This window comes from Oxyura jamaicensis, chromosome 3, assembly GCF_011077185.1.
Source record: "Oxyura jamaicensis isolate SHBP4307 breed ruddy duck chromosome 3, BPBGC_Ojam_1.0, whole genome shotgun sequence".
NCBI lineage: Eukaryota > Metazoa > Chordata > Aves > Anseriformes > Anatidae > Oxyura > Oxyura jamaicensis.
In genome coordinates this window covers 111,079,348-111,095,671 of record NC_048895.1, presented here as the reverse complement: position 1 = coordinate 111,095,671, position 16,324 = coordinate 111,079,348, and the positions used below count along the sequence as shown (strand labels likewise).

Sequence of the window (16,324 nt, the reverse complement as noted above, 5' to 3'; positions counted from 1 at the left end):
TTATTTTCCATTATCTCGTTGCGGCAGTCTGGTCTTCATCCCATGGCAGCTTTGGTAGCTAATTTAAGGGAACCTAATGTTCAAACGTGTGGGTCTTCTGCCAACTGGTTGTTTTCATTTAATGCCAATTATTTATTTATTTATTTATTTATTTATTTCAGTTCTTCATCCCTCTAGGCTGTCTTTAGAATGTGATGAGTCTTTTAGCTTTTCGTTTCTGAAGGGCTATATAGATATTAGTTCAGTTCATTATGTTAATATATTAGAAAAGGAATCAGATCGATTGAAGTATTGGATATGAATGTGGGATTAGTTGCATTGATTGTGATAAATAGTAGCGTGATACGTTTGGCAGATTATCAGAGGATAGAAAACACACGGTCCAGGTTATTATGCTGAGAGTAATTTTGGAAGAAAACTACATCTAAAAATTTGGGCACTTACAACAAAGAAGTGCAAAATTCTCTATGATCTGAGGAATTACAGATTTTATAACTTCAGCCTTGAAAAGACTTTAGTAGTGAAATTAAACTAAAGGAAGCATTTCATAACAAGTTAAACATTTTTTGTATTTGGGAAATTGTTCTGCCTGATGGTTTAAAAGTAAATTGTAATTATGATTAGACTTCTACAGTATTTAATTTGCTTTGGTTTTTGAAGTATCTATTATTTTGTGTTTTGATATTTAGACAGTTATAACGCTTTTTTATACTTTTGAAAATGTGTTATGATTTACTTGAAGAAAATTGTTATGCCTTTCCTTGTTTGTTGCGAGTATAAGTAATAAGCCTCTAATTAATACATTTCTTGGAACAGATGTACCAAGTCTAATATTAGATGATAGTGAAGATGAGAATACTTCATCAATTTTTGAGACGAGCTGTCACTCAGGATCACCAAAGAAACAGTCATCAGCTGCTATACATAAACCCTACCTTCATTTTACGATGTGAGTGTTTCTCTAAGTGCCTCTAACCAGAAAGATAAAACGATGGCATTCTTAGTTCAGCAGAGGTAACAAAGAGGTGTTGGCAGTGCTTTTATGGGATAGAAACATGTAAGTGTACAAATAAGAGCTCTTGGATGAGAATGGTTTTAGGAAGGGCCACATCCTAGGTGGGGCAATCAGAAATAGTTTGCAACAGACAGATGTGGCTTAGAAGTAAGGAACTTAATATTAATTCCCTATTTGTAACGATGTTGATTTGAAAGACTAAGAAATGTGAATGAGAGGTATTGGGGAATATTTTGGAGGAAAAGATTTAGAGGTTTACTTTGTAGGAAAAGTTGCAATGACAGTACAAATTGTTTGCTTTTTCTTGATCTGAAGTACTGTTGAGCTTTGGTGTATGCAGCTGTTTGGATAGGTTATGTAATTAATGCTTTTGGGGTTTTTAACACATTTTTCCTTGTTTTCATGGGAATTTGGAAAGTGTGTGTGAAATTTGGCTGAATCTTTCCTGTTTAAATTGGATCAGCTACAGTAATTACCAATGATAAAGTAATATTTCTTTTGTTTTTAGTTAGAATCGTTTTAGACAATATTCTATGGGCAGTCTGCTTAATAAAGAAAATGAAGTTAGGAGAACTGCTCAGCAGTAGGTAGCTCTACTGCTTAGTAGAGCCATCTTGTGGAAAAATGCTACATTTTTTTTTGTGTGCTAAAGAATGATTCCAGAACAGCAATTATGGAAATCTGAGCTTAAATACAAGGTTTTAATTACAAACCATTTAAGTTCTCCCAGAGGTGCATGGTCAAGAGTTTTAATACTTTAAGATTTTGTTGTGAGAGAGGGAGGGGGAACATGAGAACAGAAAAACAATATATATTTTGTGTGGATGTGTCTCACTAAAATAATCTGAAAGACTCTGCTTATTTTTGTAAAATAAGTAATCCTGACAGTGTATCTTAGTGAGTATTCATGATTGTCATCTATGTGTGTAACCTCCACTATGAGAACTGAAAAGCCAAAGGGGTCAGCTCTGTTCACAGCAGTTAGCAAATACTTAGCTCAAAATGAAACCATTCGGTCTTGTTTGACTGCACAAGCTGATTGATACTCAGATAAAAAATGCCTTAATGAGAGAAAATGCAAATTAATTGTATTATTTCGTAATAAATTTACTATAAACGGAAAAGACTCTTCATGGAAAAACGGAACGCTTCTCTTTGTCTTTCACGCATCCTCAAAATAGGGCAAAAAACCCAACCAAACAAAAATACTTACATGAACTCCGTAGGATTTATTATTGACACCAGAAATTACAATAAGCTTAGCTTTGCAGTTTTTCCTTTAAAATCTTTCTTCCGTTTGAAAATCTAATGAGTAAAAGAACAGTGTAAATAATGGCTTTATTATTTCAGGGCCTATTTCAAGTCCTAGTTCTTAAGTAAAGTATTGAAATGTTACGTTCTTGGCAATCTCCTTTAGCGTTGTTAAAGGATGAATTCATGAACCTGGGATTCCTCAGGCTACCGTAGAGGTGCTTTGGTAGTTTGGACTGAACTTGACATCACTAAATAGATAACTTCACTAAAAGTCCATTCACATGAAAGTCTGATTATATGATCAAGGAATTGCTTTGGAATAAACTGGTTATAATCCACATTTGTATGAATTTAATTCCTGTATAGGTTTGCAGATGAGTTTGAATAGAATTGTTGAAAAATTAAGTTGGAGTTATTGACAGCTGGAGTAGTGTTGGGATGTTCTCTAGTTGGTTAAATCTTTTTAGGCTGTTGTAGGAAACTACTGTTCATTGCTTCTCTTTTGGATTCTTTAAAAAATAAATAAAAAGGCCAAACCAATAGAACAACAACAACCACCACCCCCAAACCAGCCTATTAAAATGACACTGCAATTGAGTTTTAATATTTATATATATATATATTTATCCATTGATAACATTGGCATATTAATTGTAACTATTGTCTGTTACAGGTCAGCTTATCACCAGCCATCCTCTTACAGACCAAGATTACTGCTATCTGGAGAGAGGGGTTCGGGTCAAACTTCGCACCTTGCTCCAGCACTATTGCACACTCTTGAAAAATTCTCTGTACACAGGCTAGATCTGCCAGCACTTTATTCAGTCAGTGCCAAAACGCCTGAAGAATCGTGTGCACAGGTGACATTTCAAATTCTCTTGTGATGAATAAATTATGTAATTCTGGAACAGATTGTTTGCATCTAAATAAAGGCGGCTAACTGGAATGTTAGATAAAAGCCAGGTTTTCATAGGCTCCTTTTATTTTAATATTTAAAATAAAAGGGTCTCTAGAGGGTGATTCAGATCTCTCTGATGAATGAGTGTAATTACTTTTCTGACTTGACCCCTTAGTCACATACCTAATGTCAAGGAAGCTGAATCTGGGTATTTGGTTCCCAGTACTCAGTTTTACTAGCTTGTGTATAAATTGGTGTGCAGTGGTTTTATGCTCAATTACTTAGTTTTAAATGCTTTAGAGTTCAAAACTGTGTGGTTGATTTTTCATGGATTGCAAATGAGTTTAATTTTCATCTTGACTGTTCAGTCTTAACGAATTTTTAAAGCATACATGGTAAGTAGTTTTTTTGTAGTCTCTTGCATGTTGACGTAAAATAATTGAATGATACAGCTAACAGTCACAAGCATTTGTTTAGAAAGCCTTTATCATTAGATAATTTTACTTTACTGGAACATTCATTTACAAAATACCAGAAACATGAATCATTTCCAAGTCCACAAAAATGTTATTTCTCACCAGGGATAACAACAATTTCTTAGTTTAAATATCACTGTTTCTTCTAATTAGATCTTTCGTGAAGCTCGAAGAACAGTACCGAGTATTGTTTACATGCCTCATATTGGTGACTGGTGGGAAGCTGTCAGTGAAACTGTGAGAGCTACTTTTCTAACTTTGCTGCAAGATATACCATCTTTTTCCCCTATATTTCTACTGTCTACCTCTGAGTCCATGTATAGTGAATTGCCTGAAGAGGTAAGTTTATTGTGGAAGGAAGCATTATTAGGGATGTGTGTTCTATTCGACAAGTTATGGTCATGTAAAAAAAATAGTTTTGCACTGTTTTTCTCACTTAATTAAAAATATGTCAAACTGAAAATGTAAAGTTAATACAGAGTTTGTAAGTTTGTAATTTTCTTTAATGAGGGATGAACTTCTGTTACCGATTGTCATAATCTCCACTCTACTTAGCTGAGCAGACAGGGTAGTTCTTGAACTACACTTGCTGTTTAGAAGTGACAGTGTTCCTATAAGGGAACCATGATGGGTTTCTTCTCCAGTCTGCTGTTGAAGGCAAAGATGGAATTCCCATAACATGTCTGGTTGCAAATGCACATCTGGACAAAGCTAGTGTAATATTTGCCTGGGAATATACTCCAGTGTAACTACGTGCTCATGTAGTTTAAAGGTTTAACTGTAGTCAACATTTCTGAAGCTTAGAAAGTTTATATATATATATATATATATATATATATATATATATATATACACGCATATATAAATACCCTTTTTATTTTTTTCTCAATATTTTGTTTAGTTATTCACCTACTCTTTCTCTTCTTTTTACTGCAAAGTTGACCATTGTTAGGATCATGGGCTGCTACGAGTTTAGTTATTACAGTAGATTCTGTGAGAACTACATGCATTTGTTTTCCCTAGGCTGTGTGCAGCTTTGGGTGGAGTTCACTATATCTTCTGTCTTCTTTACTATCTTATTTCCTGTAGTTAATTTTGAAAAGTTTGTGACTTGTGTTTTAGTATGATCGCTAATTATGTGGTTTGGAGTGGAGGCTTGATTTTCATGTAGCATTATTTTCTTTCTAGGTGAAATGTATTTTCAGAATCCAGTATGAAGAGGTTTTTTATATTCAAAGACCAACTGAAGAAGACAGATTACAGTTTTTCAAAGGGTTAATTCTTGATGAGGCAGCAATGCCCCCACCAAGAAGGAAACAGGCTGGTAAACTAAATTACAGTCAAACCAATAATAATGTGATCTCAGTGTTTTGTTTTGTGATACTTAACTTTTTCAAAAGTTATAGGTAAATGACACCATAAATAATATGTGACGGTGTTTCAGTGCCCAGAATAAATTTCTTGCATGTTACTTTGAGGGCGGCCTGGAGGACTTATGATTATCCATTTTATAAAATGGAGAACTGGGGTCTAGGGGTGTATCAGTGAGGCAGATTAAATGTATTTTAAGATAACGTCACCCCAAATTTCATTATACACTGTTAATATTTTTTTTGTCTGACTTGTTTTTTTCCCTAGCTCTTCATGCTATGGAAGTTCTTCCGCTTGCACTGCCCTGTCCTGCCCGTGAGCTGTCAGAAGCAGAAAAACAGCGAATGGAGGACCAGGAAGAGAACACGTTGAGAGAGCTGCGATTGTTTCTCAGGGATGTTACCAAGAGGCTGGCCACAGACAAACGCTTTAACATCTTCAGCAAACCGGTGGATATTGAAGAGGTCTTGTTTCAGTAATGTGCAAACAATGAAGTTGAAACTATTAGAAAAATAATACCAATTTAAAAAGGGAAATGGATAAGTTAATAAGCAAAACAAATGTTTTATTCATAATCTTTTCTACCTAGAATGCCGGTTTTAGCTGGTGAGATAGTCACAGCCTCACAAACTGTGATGCAAGCAGTTCAAGCATCTTCTTTGGCTGTACCAGTGACCTATTGAAAAAGTGTGTCCATTCCTGTCGATTTTCTAACTGAAGTCAGCCTTTAAAAAGGGCACTCCTGTCCCTACTTAGTAGTCTTGAAATATTTGAAAACTTCAGTACTTTAATGAAAAAGTACTTCAATGAAAGTTTTTGCAACATAATAATCCTATATGCATGATAACATTGGGAAAGTGATCTGTGTTCCATAACGTATTGAGCGTTAATAGTATTGTTGAATAATTACGGCTGTAATGCTTGTAAATGCCATTAATTGCAGATGGTAGCATATTATAAGGCATTATCTGGTCAAATGTGGAGTGTATGCACCTAACTGATACGAGAGTTCGATCTGCAAATCTATTTTCAGATGCCAGTGTATGAAATGAATATGGTTTAGCCTGACTTTCAAATCAAATGCTTGCCCACTGCAAGCTTTGCAAGCTTTGTAGTTAGTTTTTTGTTGTTGTTCTTTTTGTTGTTTGTTTCTCGAGAGATGCTTCTTCTGGAAGCCATTAAGAGACAAATATGGGACATTTAGAGTACAGGATTGTAAAAAGCAGATTTGCAGTGTAAATTCCACATTGACTAAACTGGCATCTTTTTATTGTCCCATGCAGTCCTCTGAATGTGAGCTCTCCTCAATGTTGTGTAACTGCTTTTGAAAGACTGATGAGCTCTTGAACGTGGCAGCTTACTCCTCTGACCATGCTCACACTGTAACGATTCACAGTTTTTACTATGAAACTGCTTAGGAGGTCCATTGTAGGGACCCCTTTATACTCACAGTAAAGGTAGTTTCTTCCCCCAAAGATCTTGCAGTCAAAATATGCCTGAATAGGGGCATGGGAAAAAAACAAAACAAAAAAAAACAACAGAACAAACCACTGTCTTGGTTTTGTAGATGGAGAAATGAAATGTGAATTTGTTATTTAAAGACTTGCCAAAAATCCTGCTGATATATGACAGCACTAGAAATGAAATGTAATCCTTTTTGTCCCACTTGGTGCTTTTAAGCACAGATCTATCCTTTTGTACAAGAGCCTGTCTGCTCGACTTTCTGAGGAAATGTGTTAAGCTCGTTCCACTCCTGCTTGCATGGCAGAGCGTATGCTGCTATGTGACAAGTCAGGGATTTTCCTGACTAATTCAACAGCAATGTTTACAGTTTCCAGTGATGATTCTTTTTGATGATGAGCTAACGAGAAGAGGAAGCCCATGGCTGGCTTTCCAGTCAGCGAACTAATTATCATCGTGAGAGAGACAGAAGGAGAGTTTTACATTGAATTAAAAAAAAAATAGAAAACTGCCATCTTAATTTTTCATCATAAGTTTTAAGTTGTGTATGTAAGGAATTGGTGATAGACTGCTCTCCACTGAAGTAAAGCATTCATGTCAGTAATATATTTTAGTGTGAATATCTACAGATACTTTTTGAAAAACAAACTTGCAGAGCCATTGCTGTTTGATCTGAATATGTATTCAACTGTTGGGTGTTTTGGCAGCCACCATCATACATGGGTGGTTTCAAAAGCAGCACACAATGCTGCTCCTTAGGCTGCCAGTATTTTTAATTGATTGTAATCTTATTTGCATTGAAATATGCAACTCTAAGGTGTTTCTTCCTTGAAGTAAATAACAAATTCATAGCTTTTTTTTGGTGAACTTTGTTACAGCAGCTGTGCTGATACATTTGACTGTCAAACTTTAGCCCCTCATGGTACCATTAATTATGTTAAATACTTTTCAGTGTACCCTAGTGGATGCTAAATTTCCATTTATGAGCTAAGCTTGTAGTAATCCGTGAACTCTGACACAATGCTTTCTCTTTAGACTGCCCTTCTGTAAAGTCAGTGTAATGTCTTCAATCAATAAAACCTGACTTGGTTTTTATACAGGGGGTTGTAGGAACTAATTAACAGAATATACTTAAAAGATTATAATTTGATTGTTCGCTTTAATGAGAACTTAGTGAATAAAATACAGCTTCCCTAGTTTTGCTAGTTTTTCTTAGGTTTTGAGTTAGGCTGGTTCTTTTTTCCTTTCTAGCTCAATACAGTGTTATAACTCTGTAAAAAATAAACCACAGTTAAAATGCTGTGTCTCAAAAATACCATTAAGTCTGTTTTGAAAGATAAATTGGTGAGCTACTGCAGGAACAGTAATTTTGGAAGTTCTTTGTTTTATTTAGTCTGATAAGACTTCAATTTTCAGCATAAATTTTATTTATTAGTGAACCTGTGTTTAGTTAATGTATTAGAGCTGTGTGTGTGGAATTTGTAAGAGTGTAAAGATGTGAAAATGGCAATGTTCAGATATGGTCCTGTGTCATTTCTGTATGCTGTTTGATTATAGGTTTCAGATTACCTTGAAGTTATCAAAGAGCCAATGGACCTATCAACGGTAATAACCAAAATTGATAAACACAACTATTTAACAGCCAAGGATTTCCTAACAGATATTGATCTGATCTGCAGCAATGCATTGGAGTACAATCCAGACAAAGATCCTGGAGGTAAGATTTACTTCATTTTCAGCCTACCTAAACTGAAAGCCTGGTATTCAGTCACGTACTCGGTTACTATTTGAACATCTAAATAAGCTGTATGTTATATAACAATTAGTATAAACAAGCTAATTTCCTAAGGGTCTGTGCTTTTAGTGTTCTAAGTCATTTGGAGCACTGGGGGACGTTTTAAGAGCTACAGCACTTAGAGTTGTTTTCTAATAAAATAGGTTTTGTAGTTCCCTTTTAAATTTGCTCCTTTTCAGCAAATTGGCTTTGTATATGCAACAAAAAAGCAGTGTAATTTGAAGAGCTCTGTAGAGAATCCTGCACACAGTCTGGCAGTGGTCTGCTTTTACTTCCTTATTGGATTAGGATATGAAATGCACCCACAGAAATTAAGAGCTATCTGTTTGGGGATAGAAATAAAGCAAGATAAATCATCAGGCAAGGAAGTCAGTTGCAGCTGGTTAGAAGAGATTTAGAAGCTATTGTCTTGACAAAGTGTCACGCTGTGCTTTCAGTTTAAAATTTATAGAACAAAATGCATGTTAAAGCTGCTCATGCTCAAAACAGATGAAGGAGCATACTATGTAGTTTTTGCAAGGGCTACCTTACAGCACCCATTGTCAGAAGAAAGCCTTTCAATTGGCAGCTTCCAGAATCACCAATAAGACATTTAAAATGCAAAAGGAATGCCCTTTAATGTAGTTGTATTTAATATTTGTGATACCTGGAAATCCGAGTCCTTCTGCAAATGCAGTACAACGCATTGAAAAGTTCACTTAAAACGAGTTCAAAAGATCTTATTGCATTTTGAGAAATCGTTTTACCAGGTTATAGCCTGATTGCCCATATTTTTCTTCTTGAATTTTTGATTTTATTGGGGCTCTGCAAATGTCTTCTATATGGATTATATATATAGTAGAGTCTAGTCAAATAGAAGGTTTTGAAATTTGCTGTTGATCAACAGATGAGTTCCTTGTAGTTCTGTTGTTAGACTTAATTATTTTGCTAACAGACGTTAGGTTTCCGGTTAGGGTAGTACTCTGTATAATTATTTCTCTAACTTCTCGGTTGTGTTTTTCTTTCCTGTTCTCCTTTTTCATGTACTTCTGAGCTGTAAAGTGAATGTTGAGAACACCGATACGCTCAGTTATTTTCAAAATCATGTTGTAATTCTAGACATCAGCGCTTACTATCGTAATGTGGCTTTGCAGTTTGTGTGTGATTTGATATGGAATTAATTTAATTTCAAGCAGGTTCATACAAAAAAAGTTTTGCGGAGTAATTCCTGTAAAGTCAGATCTTAGCTTTGCAATGCCAGTGTCAGGTGAGAAGAATTACTGTTGTCAGGTTGTGATGCCTGAAGTTGTGTTTTACTTGTTTCATGTGCCTTTTGAACCCAGTGCTAGCTCATAGTTGCAGAAAAGTAACTATTTCTTCAATATAGGATGCGTTTTGCATTACAACTTAAAAAAAAAAAAAAACTGATAAAATTCAGCAAAAGGTTCAGTGTGTTCTTGGTAATGTTTCTTGAGGACTTCTAATGTGTAATTGATGTGAACTAATCAAAGCCCTGGTGGGCACTTGGGATTTCTCTGAGGTGTCTCTGAAAAGTGCCTGTTGAGATGGTGAGGACTATGAGCCGTACCTCCTGCATGCAGCTGACATATGTTTGTGACTTAATGATGGGCTTTGGGAAAAACTGGCATTAATATACATCCTTTGTTCTCATTCTTAGACCATTTGAAACAGTGGGCTTGGTTAATTTTCACAGAATCACAAAGATCATCTAGTCCAGTTCCCCTGCCGGAGCAGGGACACCTAGTTCAGGTCACACAGGAACGTGTCCAGACAGATTTTGAATGTCTCTGGAGGATGAGACTCCACAACCCCCTGGGCAGCCTGTACCAGTGTTCTGTCACCCTCCCCATGAAAAAGTTCCTTCTCATGTTTAAGCAGAACCTCCTATGTTCCAGCTTGCACCCCTTGCCCCTTGTCCAGTCATTGCATGTCAACGAGAAGAGCCTGGTTCCATCCTCTTGACGCTCACCCTGTACATATTTATAAACATCAATAAGGTCACCCCTCAGTCTCCTCTTCTCCAAGCTAAAGAGACCCAGCTCCCTCAGCCTTTCCTTGTAAGGGAGATGCTCCACTCCCTTAATCATCCTCGTGGTTTTGTGCTGGACTCTCAAGCAGTTCCCTGTCCTTCTTGAACTGAGGGGCCCAGAACTGGACACAATAAAAATGAGCTTATAAAACGCATAGCTTGACGTACTAACCACATCGTCACTTAACTTCTTCAGGATCTAGGGCCTCAAACCTATTACAGAGGGGCACCTCGGGAAGTGAGGTAGGTAGGGAAGGGGGTTGCCTGTGACGCTGAACTGGGACTCACTTCCAACCCTCCTGTCCTTTTGGTTCCCTCCCTCTGCCCAACAGCGACAGGGAAGGTGCTCCACCACCCTATGGAGGGCATCCCCCCAGCACCCTTCTCTCTGGCACACCAGGGAGTTACTCCAGTGTCTCTGCCTCCAAAGAACAGACTTCAAAGGTCAGATCTATGCAGGATCATAACACAAATCTATGGTTCAGTGTGGGAGAAACATAACGCAGCAAAAACAGCTTGGGGAAACATTTAGTGGTAGAACTTTTCATTGATCTTGTCCAAACAGTTTTTTGGAAATACATGTAGGGAACCAAAGTAGGGCTATTTTAGTTTTTCTTGCCTTTGGGACGGAGCTGGGACAAAGGGATCTGGCTATTTCTTTGTTCAGTTTTAGGTTGGAGTTTCTCTTCATGGAGAAGGTAATTGAAAGATTGTTCTATCCTCTGCATTGTCACAGACAGATGATATATTGCTCTTCAGGCGTGTAAGATTTCTTGAGGTTTTTGTATGAATACAGTGCTGAATGAAACAGCACATCATTTCTATTCTGAGTAAGCATTATACGCGTTCAAATCCATTAACTGTTTATTTAAGCTATAAATTTCAATTTTTTAAAAATCTGAGCATATATTCTTGCCTGTGTTTCTTTCATGCATGAGTTCGTAGAAGAATCATGCTGTGCCTGGTTCTGTTCTGCCGTTCAGTTTGGAAGGGTGACGAGTACCAGTTTTTATATGCAGTACTGAGACTCAAAACTGGCTTCTACCCAGTCTCCTCTCCCACCCCTCCATACAACGCCATAAAATTCCAGGAGCTTTTTGTAGAACTTTTCTTTGCCCTTCATTGTTTGACACCCTGTTTCCATTCTTAAAGGCATGGGAACAACCTTTGTGGATTAGACATATTAGCATTCACATCTTTGCATTGTCTGTGGGAAAGCCTTGTCTATCACAGGACGTGAGAAAAGCAGTACCTCAATCAAGTACTCCCTTCAAAAGCTCCAAAATATTTGCCAGCATGGAATCTCATTGTGGTGTTTTATTCTTTTCAGTAAAATGGCTGGTCTAAACTTGGGCAACTGTGCCTCTGGAGTGTTTGATGTAAAACCGATGGTAGCATGAATGAATTTGTGCTTACACTGATGGTGCTTTGTGGTAGGGTAATGTAAATACAGTGTGTTGGTATGACTCTACCAACCTGGTTTTGGGGAGGGTTGTTTCAACAGTAATCTTCTAATCAAAACCTGAAACCTAACCTAACCCCCTTGTTCTCATTAGAGCTTCAAAGCCTAGAGGCTTCTTTCCTCTCCTTTTGGGAGGACATGTTAAACTTTATTTTCTGAGTGACTTTTTAAAATCTAGCATCGCAAAATTACATCTGTGAACAATGCAGACGTATTTTTTGCAATTGTAAAACAAAATGCTTCACTGATACATGGGGGTAAAAAAAAAGGTTCTAGTTTCCAGTCAATTTAAACAGTAGTAGATTTCCCCAGAAAACATGTCTAGGACTCAATTGGGCTGGATACTGGTATTCTTTTTGACTTGGCAGTTTTTCGATCAGTAAAATTTGCTGTTTCTAAGTTTATAAGCCATGTTTAATAAATGTTCATTGATATTCTTAATTGTTGTCTTCAGTGATTAAACAGATTAAATCTGCAAATTATGTTGTAGACATTAATATTGGTGTTTGCTGTTGAAGGATCTCCATCAGCTGGAAAAAGTAATTCAGTATGGATGAACTGACAAATTAAATGTTTGTACTAAAAGTAAATAGTAAGTGTTGCAGATTTCATTGAAAAGCAGCATTCCAGATGTCAGTTTTCTCCACATACAGGCTTACTTCCTAAGTTACAATTATTTTTCAAATACTTAAACAGTGTTGGAAGAATTTCTTTTGTTTATTTCAAATACATGGGAAGAGGTTTTCTCTGTACAAATATTTTTCCATGAGTCACATGTAGGCTTCTAGTGTGGGCAATACTTTGTCCTGTTCCCCAGGTAGACATAAGCTTCAAGTTTGCTACATTTTCATTTCTTGCCATTCTTTCTCAATGGATTTAAATGAGAAATAACTATTTGAGATCAGCAGTAAAGTAATCTGTTCAAGCAAGATTTTGGATTTTCTACTGTTTGTTAAATATAAATTACAGAATAAGGTTTGGAGGAAAAAAAAAGTGAGGCGTGTAATCCAGATCAACCTTACAGAATCAGGGGATGACCAATACAGTTTTGCAGGTTGTGTAAGTATATGGAAGTTCCTACACCTCAGTGGGTAAACTTAATCCTGGACAAGTTACTTGGGACACCGCACTGTACTCAGTTATTCTGTTTAGTTCTGCCTTTGGAAACTGGCTAGATCTGCTGATTTTACCAAGTTTCTAAGACCTGCAAGTTGATTTAAGTGTGTTCATCTTTCACTGTTTTCATTTGTTTTAGAAATGCCACTATTGATTAAATTAACAATTTGTTCTTGTGAAAACTACTTTTAAATACTTGGGTTGTAATTTTTGAGCATGCTATGGTATTGATCCGTCTCTGTTTTCATACATTTATAATATTTCCTAGTTTCATCTATGTCAATGTTGTAATATACAATACAAACCTACGTACAAATGATGAAGTATTTTAATAAATGTGATAAAATTTACAAATGTGCTGTCCTGTTCTCTAGATAAAATAATTAGACATAGAGCTTGTACGTTGAAGGACACTGCTCATGCTATCATTGCTGCTGAACTGGATCCAGAATTTAATAAGATGTGTGAAGAAATCAAGGAAGCGAGAAGAAAAAGAGGTATGTTTAGTTTCATTTATTATAGCACAACATAAGTGAGATAGAAGGCAATTTACAAATGTCCGTATGAAAATTTAAATTTAAGATGAAAAATGGAGTGCATGTGGGACTCAGGCAGTACCTGTTAAAGGATGACTGAGCTCAAAAATTGTCTACTTCTTCCAGCTATGTGAGTTGGTCTGATGGGGTACCATCCTTTTTTTGTAAAGAAGGATGAATTGCATGTTGCTACAAAAAGTACCCTTGAACACAGTGAACAGATAAACATACCTGTTAAATCCACAGAGGGGAAAATGAGGTTGACAGTCTAATAGTCCCAACCCAGGAGATAGAGCTCTCTCCATTGGAGGATATCAATGACTTAATTTTTGTTTAAATCAGTGCAGTTGTTTTAAACATGTAGTCCGTAGACTTCCAAGGCTGTGGACGGCTTCTAAAGCAACCACAAGAGGTAATTGTAAACCCAAACATACTGCCAGCAGGTCTTTGTTTACATGAAAGTTTCTGTACCTCCTGGATTTTTTTCTGAAAATTGAAAAAGGTTGCAAACTACTGAAGTGTAACATTTGAATCAAAACTCGTGCTGATTCAAGGCTTACTGATTTCAGTAATTCTAGCTTTGCCTTGCTAAGTTGTTTTCTGCTTCAGTTCTTGCTTTGGTTTAAAAAAAAAGAAAAAAAAAAAAAAGGCATTGATTTCTAGGTTGAATTTGGCCAGTCTTAACTGATGTTTGCAGGTTCCTGAAATACTTTTGTCAGGAGACTGAAGACCCTTTATTAATAAATGTCTTTGAACTATGCAAGTATCTGTAGGCTTTCTCTTCTTCAGGTTTAGACAGATAGAGTTCCTTTTATTTTCATATTCAGTCATGCATTTTTGTCTAATTCTGTATAAGTTTCCCATGTGCATCTTGGATTGTGGATAAGAGAACCAATTGTAATTCACTGTGGTTGTAAAATTGAACTAATATAATGCTTTCTTTTCTCTTCTGTGCTTTTCTATTAAAAGTATAAGGCTGTTCACAATTCTGGCCTTGGTGTCACACTGAGAGCTATACTCAGTTGATTATCCATTGTGAGTCCCCCATGATTGCTAAAGGTTATTGCTTCTGAGGTTAAAAGTAACTGTGTGTAAGAGCTCTTTGTTACGGAGGGTGACTCTATAGCTTGTAGTTGCTCCTTGCAAGCCTCCCAAGAGCAGACTGGAATGCTGCCTTCCTTTTAGTGGCAGTGACCAAATAATACAAACTTCTGGGGGCAAAACCTGCTGATCCTCTTGCAAGAGGTGGGTGTTCAGAAGCTGTAATTAAGGCTGTTGTTGTCATGCTATGAACTTCTTACATCAGAAAAAGCGTACTCTTGGTGTCTGATGCTGCTAAGTGGGCCTTCAGATACAGGTTTATGACTAGCAGCAGCAGTTTGTGGCTGACAAGAGCTGACATATGACAGTGGATGGGCTTCTAAACGCATTTCAGACATAGGCATACAGACTGTTAACAGTGTCACAGATAACCTGCAAGTCATGTTTCAAAGAGGCTTGTCCTTTTGGACCACATTCTGTTAGTTTCATGAACAAATGAGCCTTGGATGGTCCAGAAGCAGAGTGCAGAAGGCCAAGATCACATACTGGATTAGCAAGGATGGAAGATTTAGAGTGCATGAAAGAAGATATGTTAAATTAACTGGTTATGAATGAAGAAAAACATGCAGCTCTTGAGGTATGAGGAAAACTCAAGCTATAAGGCAAGCCCAAGAAATTGTCCTATCCATGGAGCATGGGTAGTGTCAAATATTGTGATGTAGAACATCAAGAAGATGTCACTTCAGGCATGTAATTTTGGAACTGATAGTTGTAGTGGATGGAAGACATGCGAAAGCTGATCAACCTTGCTATTACTCCCATTTTGCCTGACAGAATATGGTCACAAGACAATAGACCTGTAAAATCACAGTGTATCTGCTGTTCTAGGCTTCTGACATACCCTGTTTAGAACACTTTGGACAAGGGACAACAAAGGCATGTGCTTGTATTTTCTACTTTTGATTGGATGTCCATAAGGCTGTTAAGGGACTTCTGTTTTCTTCATTGGATTGATTACCAGAAGGCCAGGTATAGGAGTGATCCCCAGATGGTATTTACCTTTCCTCTGCTTCACAATAAGAGTACGTTTGGAAATAGTGAAATGTTTCAGTGTAGAAATAGGTAGGGAAAAACAAAACAAACAACAACTGTGTAAGCAGTGTAGACAAAGATTTTTGCAGTCCAAAAGCTTTGTGCAGCTGTTTTCCTACATGCAAGGGTGGTTTCTCATACCAGTTTGCCTGAGCGGAGCTACCCAATGAAATCATGCTGAAATGGGCAGCCAGTCTTGTTCCTGACTAATATACAAGATTGTGGGTAACTGAATGCTGAAGTACTTCTTTTTAATATAAACAAGAGATGTGCAAGCAAAGCCTTAAATGAATGTTGAGACTGAGGTCATAGAGAGTGGGCATCATGGTATAATGCACAACGGGCCTTTTTTCAGCCTGGAGTACCCTAAGCATCTCTCTTAATCTTCCTTTAAAGATTAATTCCTTCCTTTAATGTGTAAAGTCTGGAAGAAAAAAGACTTTGTGTTCATGTTTCACCACATAGGTGTCTGGACTCAGCTTGTTCATGGATCTTGTCATAAAGCCTTACTGTTATTAAAATTTTTAGCCTGCCAACAGGACCCTTGTGAAAGAAGGGCAATAATACCAACGTTGGACTATGAGGGAGGCAAGTCCAGATACTTGCCACGTGAATCTACTACCAGTTCTTGGACTGACTATAAAACTTGCATTAATACCAGCTCAGAAGAGGTTGAAGTAGCATTATAGTCGGAGATGGCATCAGGGTAGATGGATGTGACCATCAGAAAGGAAACTTGTCCTCTTGACAGGAAGAATATGCCTCAAACTCAGATCTT

General features: G+C 36.9%; 1 protein-coding gene across 1 annotated transcript in view; it reads left to right on the top strand.

The window, feature by feature from the left end:
* ATAD2B (ATPase family AAA domain containing 2B) overlaps positions 1-16,324 on the top strand; it is an 86,736-nt gene that overhangs the window by 45,627 nt on the left and 24,785 nt on the right. Inside the window, exons 18-24 of the mRNA XM_035322030.1 lie at positions 817-949; positions 2,943-3,129; positions 3,797-3,982; positions 4,832-4,967; positions 5,282-5,478; positions 8,033-8,192; positions 13,252-13,374. Coding sequence (XP_035177921.1) covers positions 817-949; positions 2,943-3,129; positions 3,797-3,982; positions 4,832-4,967; positions 5,282-5,478; positions 8,033-8,192; positions 13,252-13,374 — 1,122 coding nt within the window. The remainder of the gene's footprint in view (positions 1-816; positions 950-2,942; positions 3,130-3,796; positions 3,983-4,831; positions 4,968-5,281; positions 5,479-8,032; positions 8,193-13,251; positions 13,375-16,324) is intronic.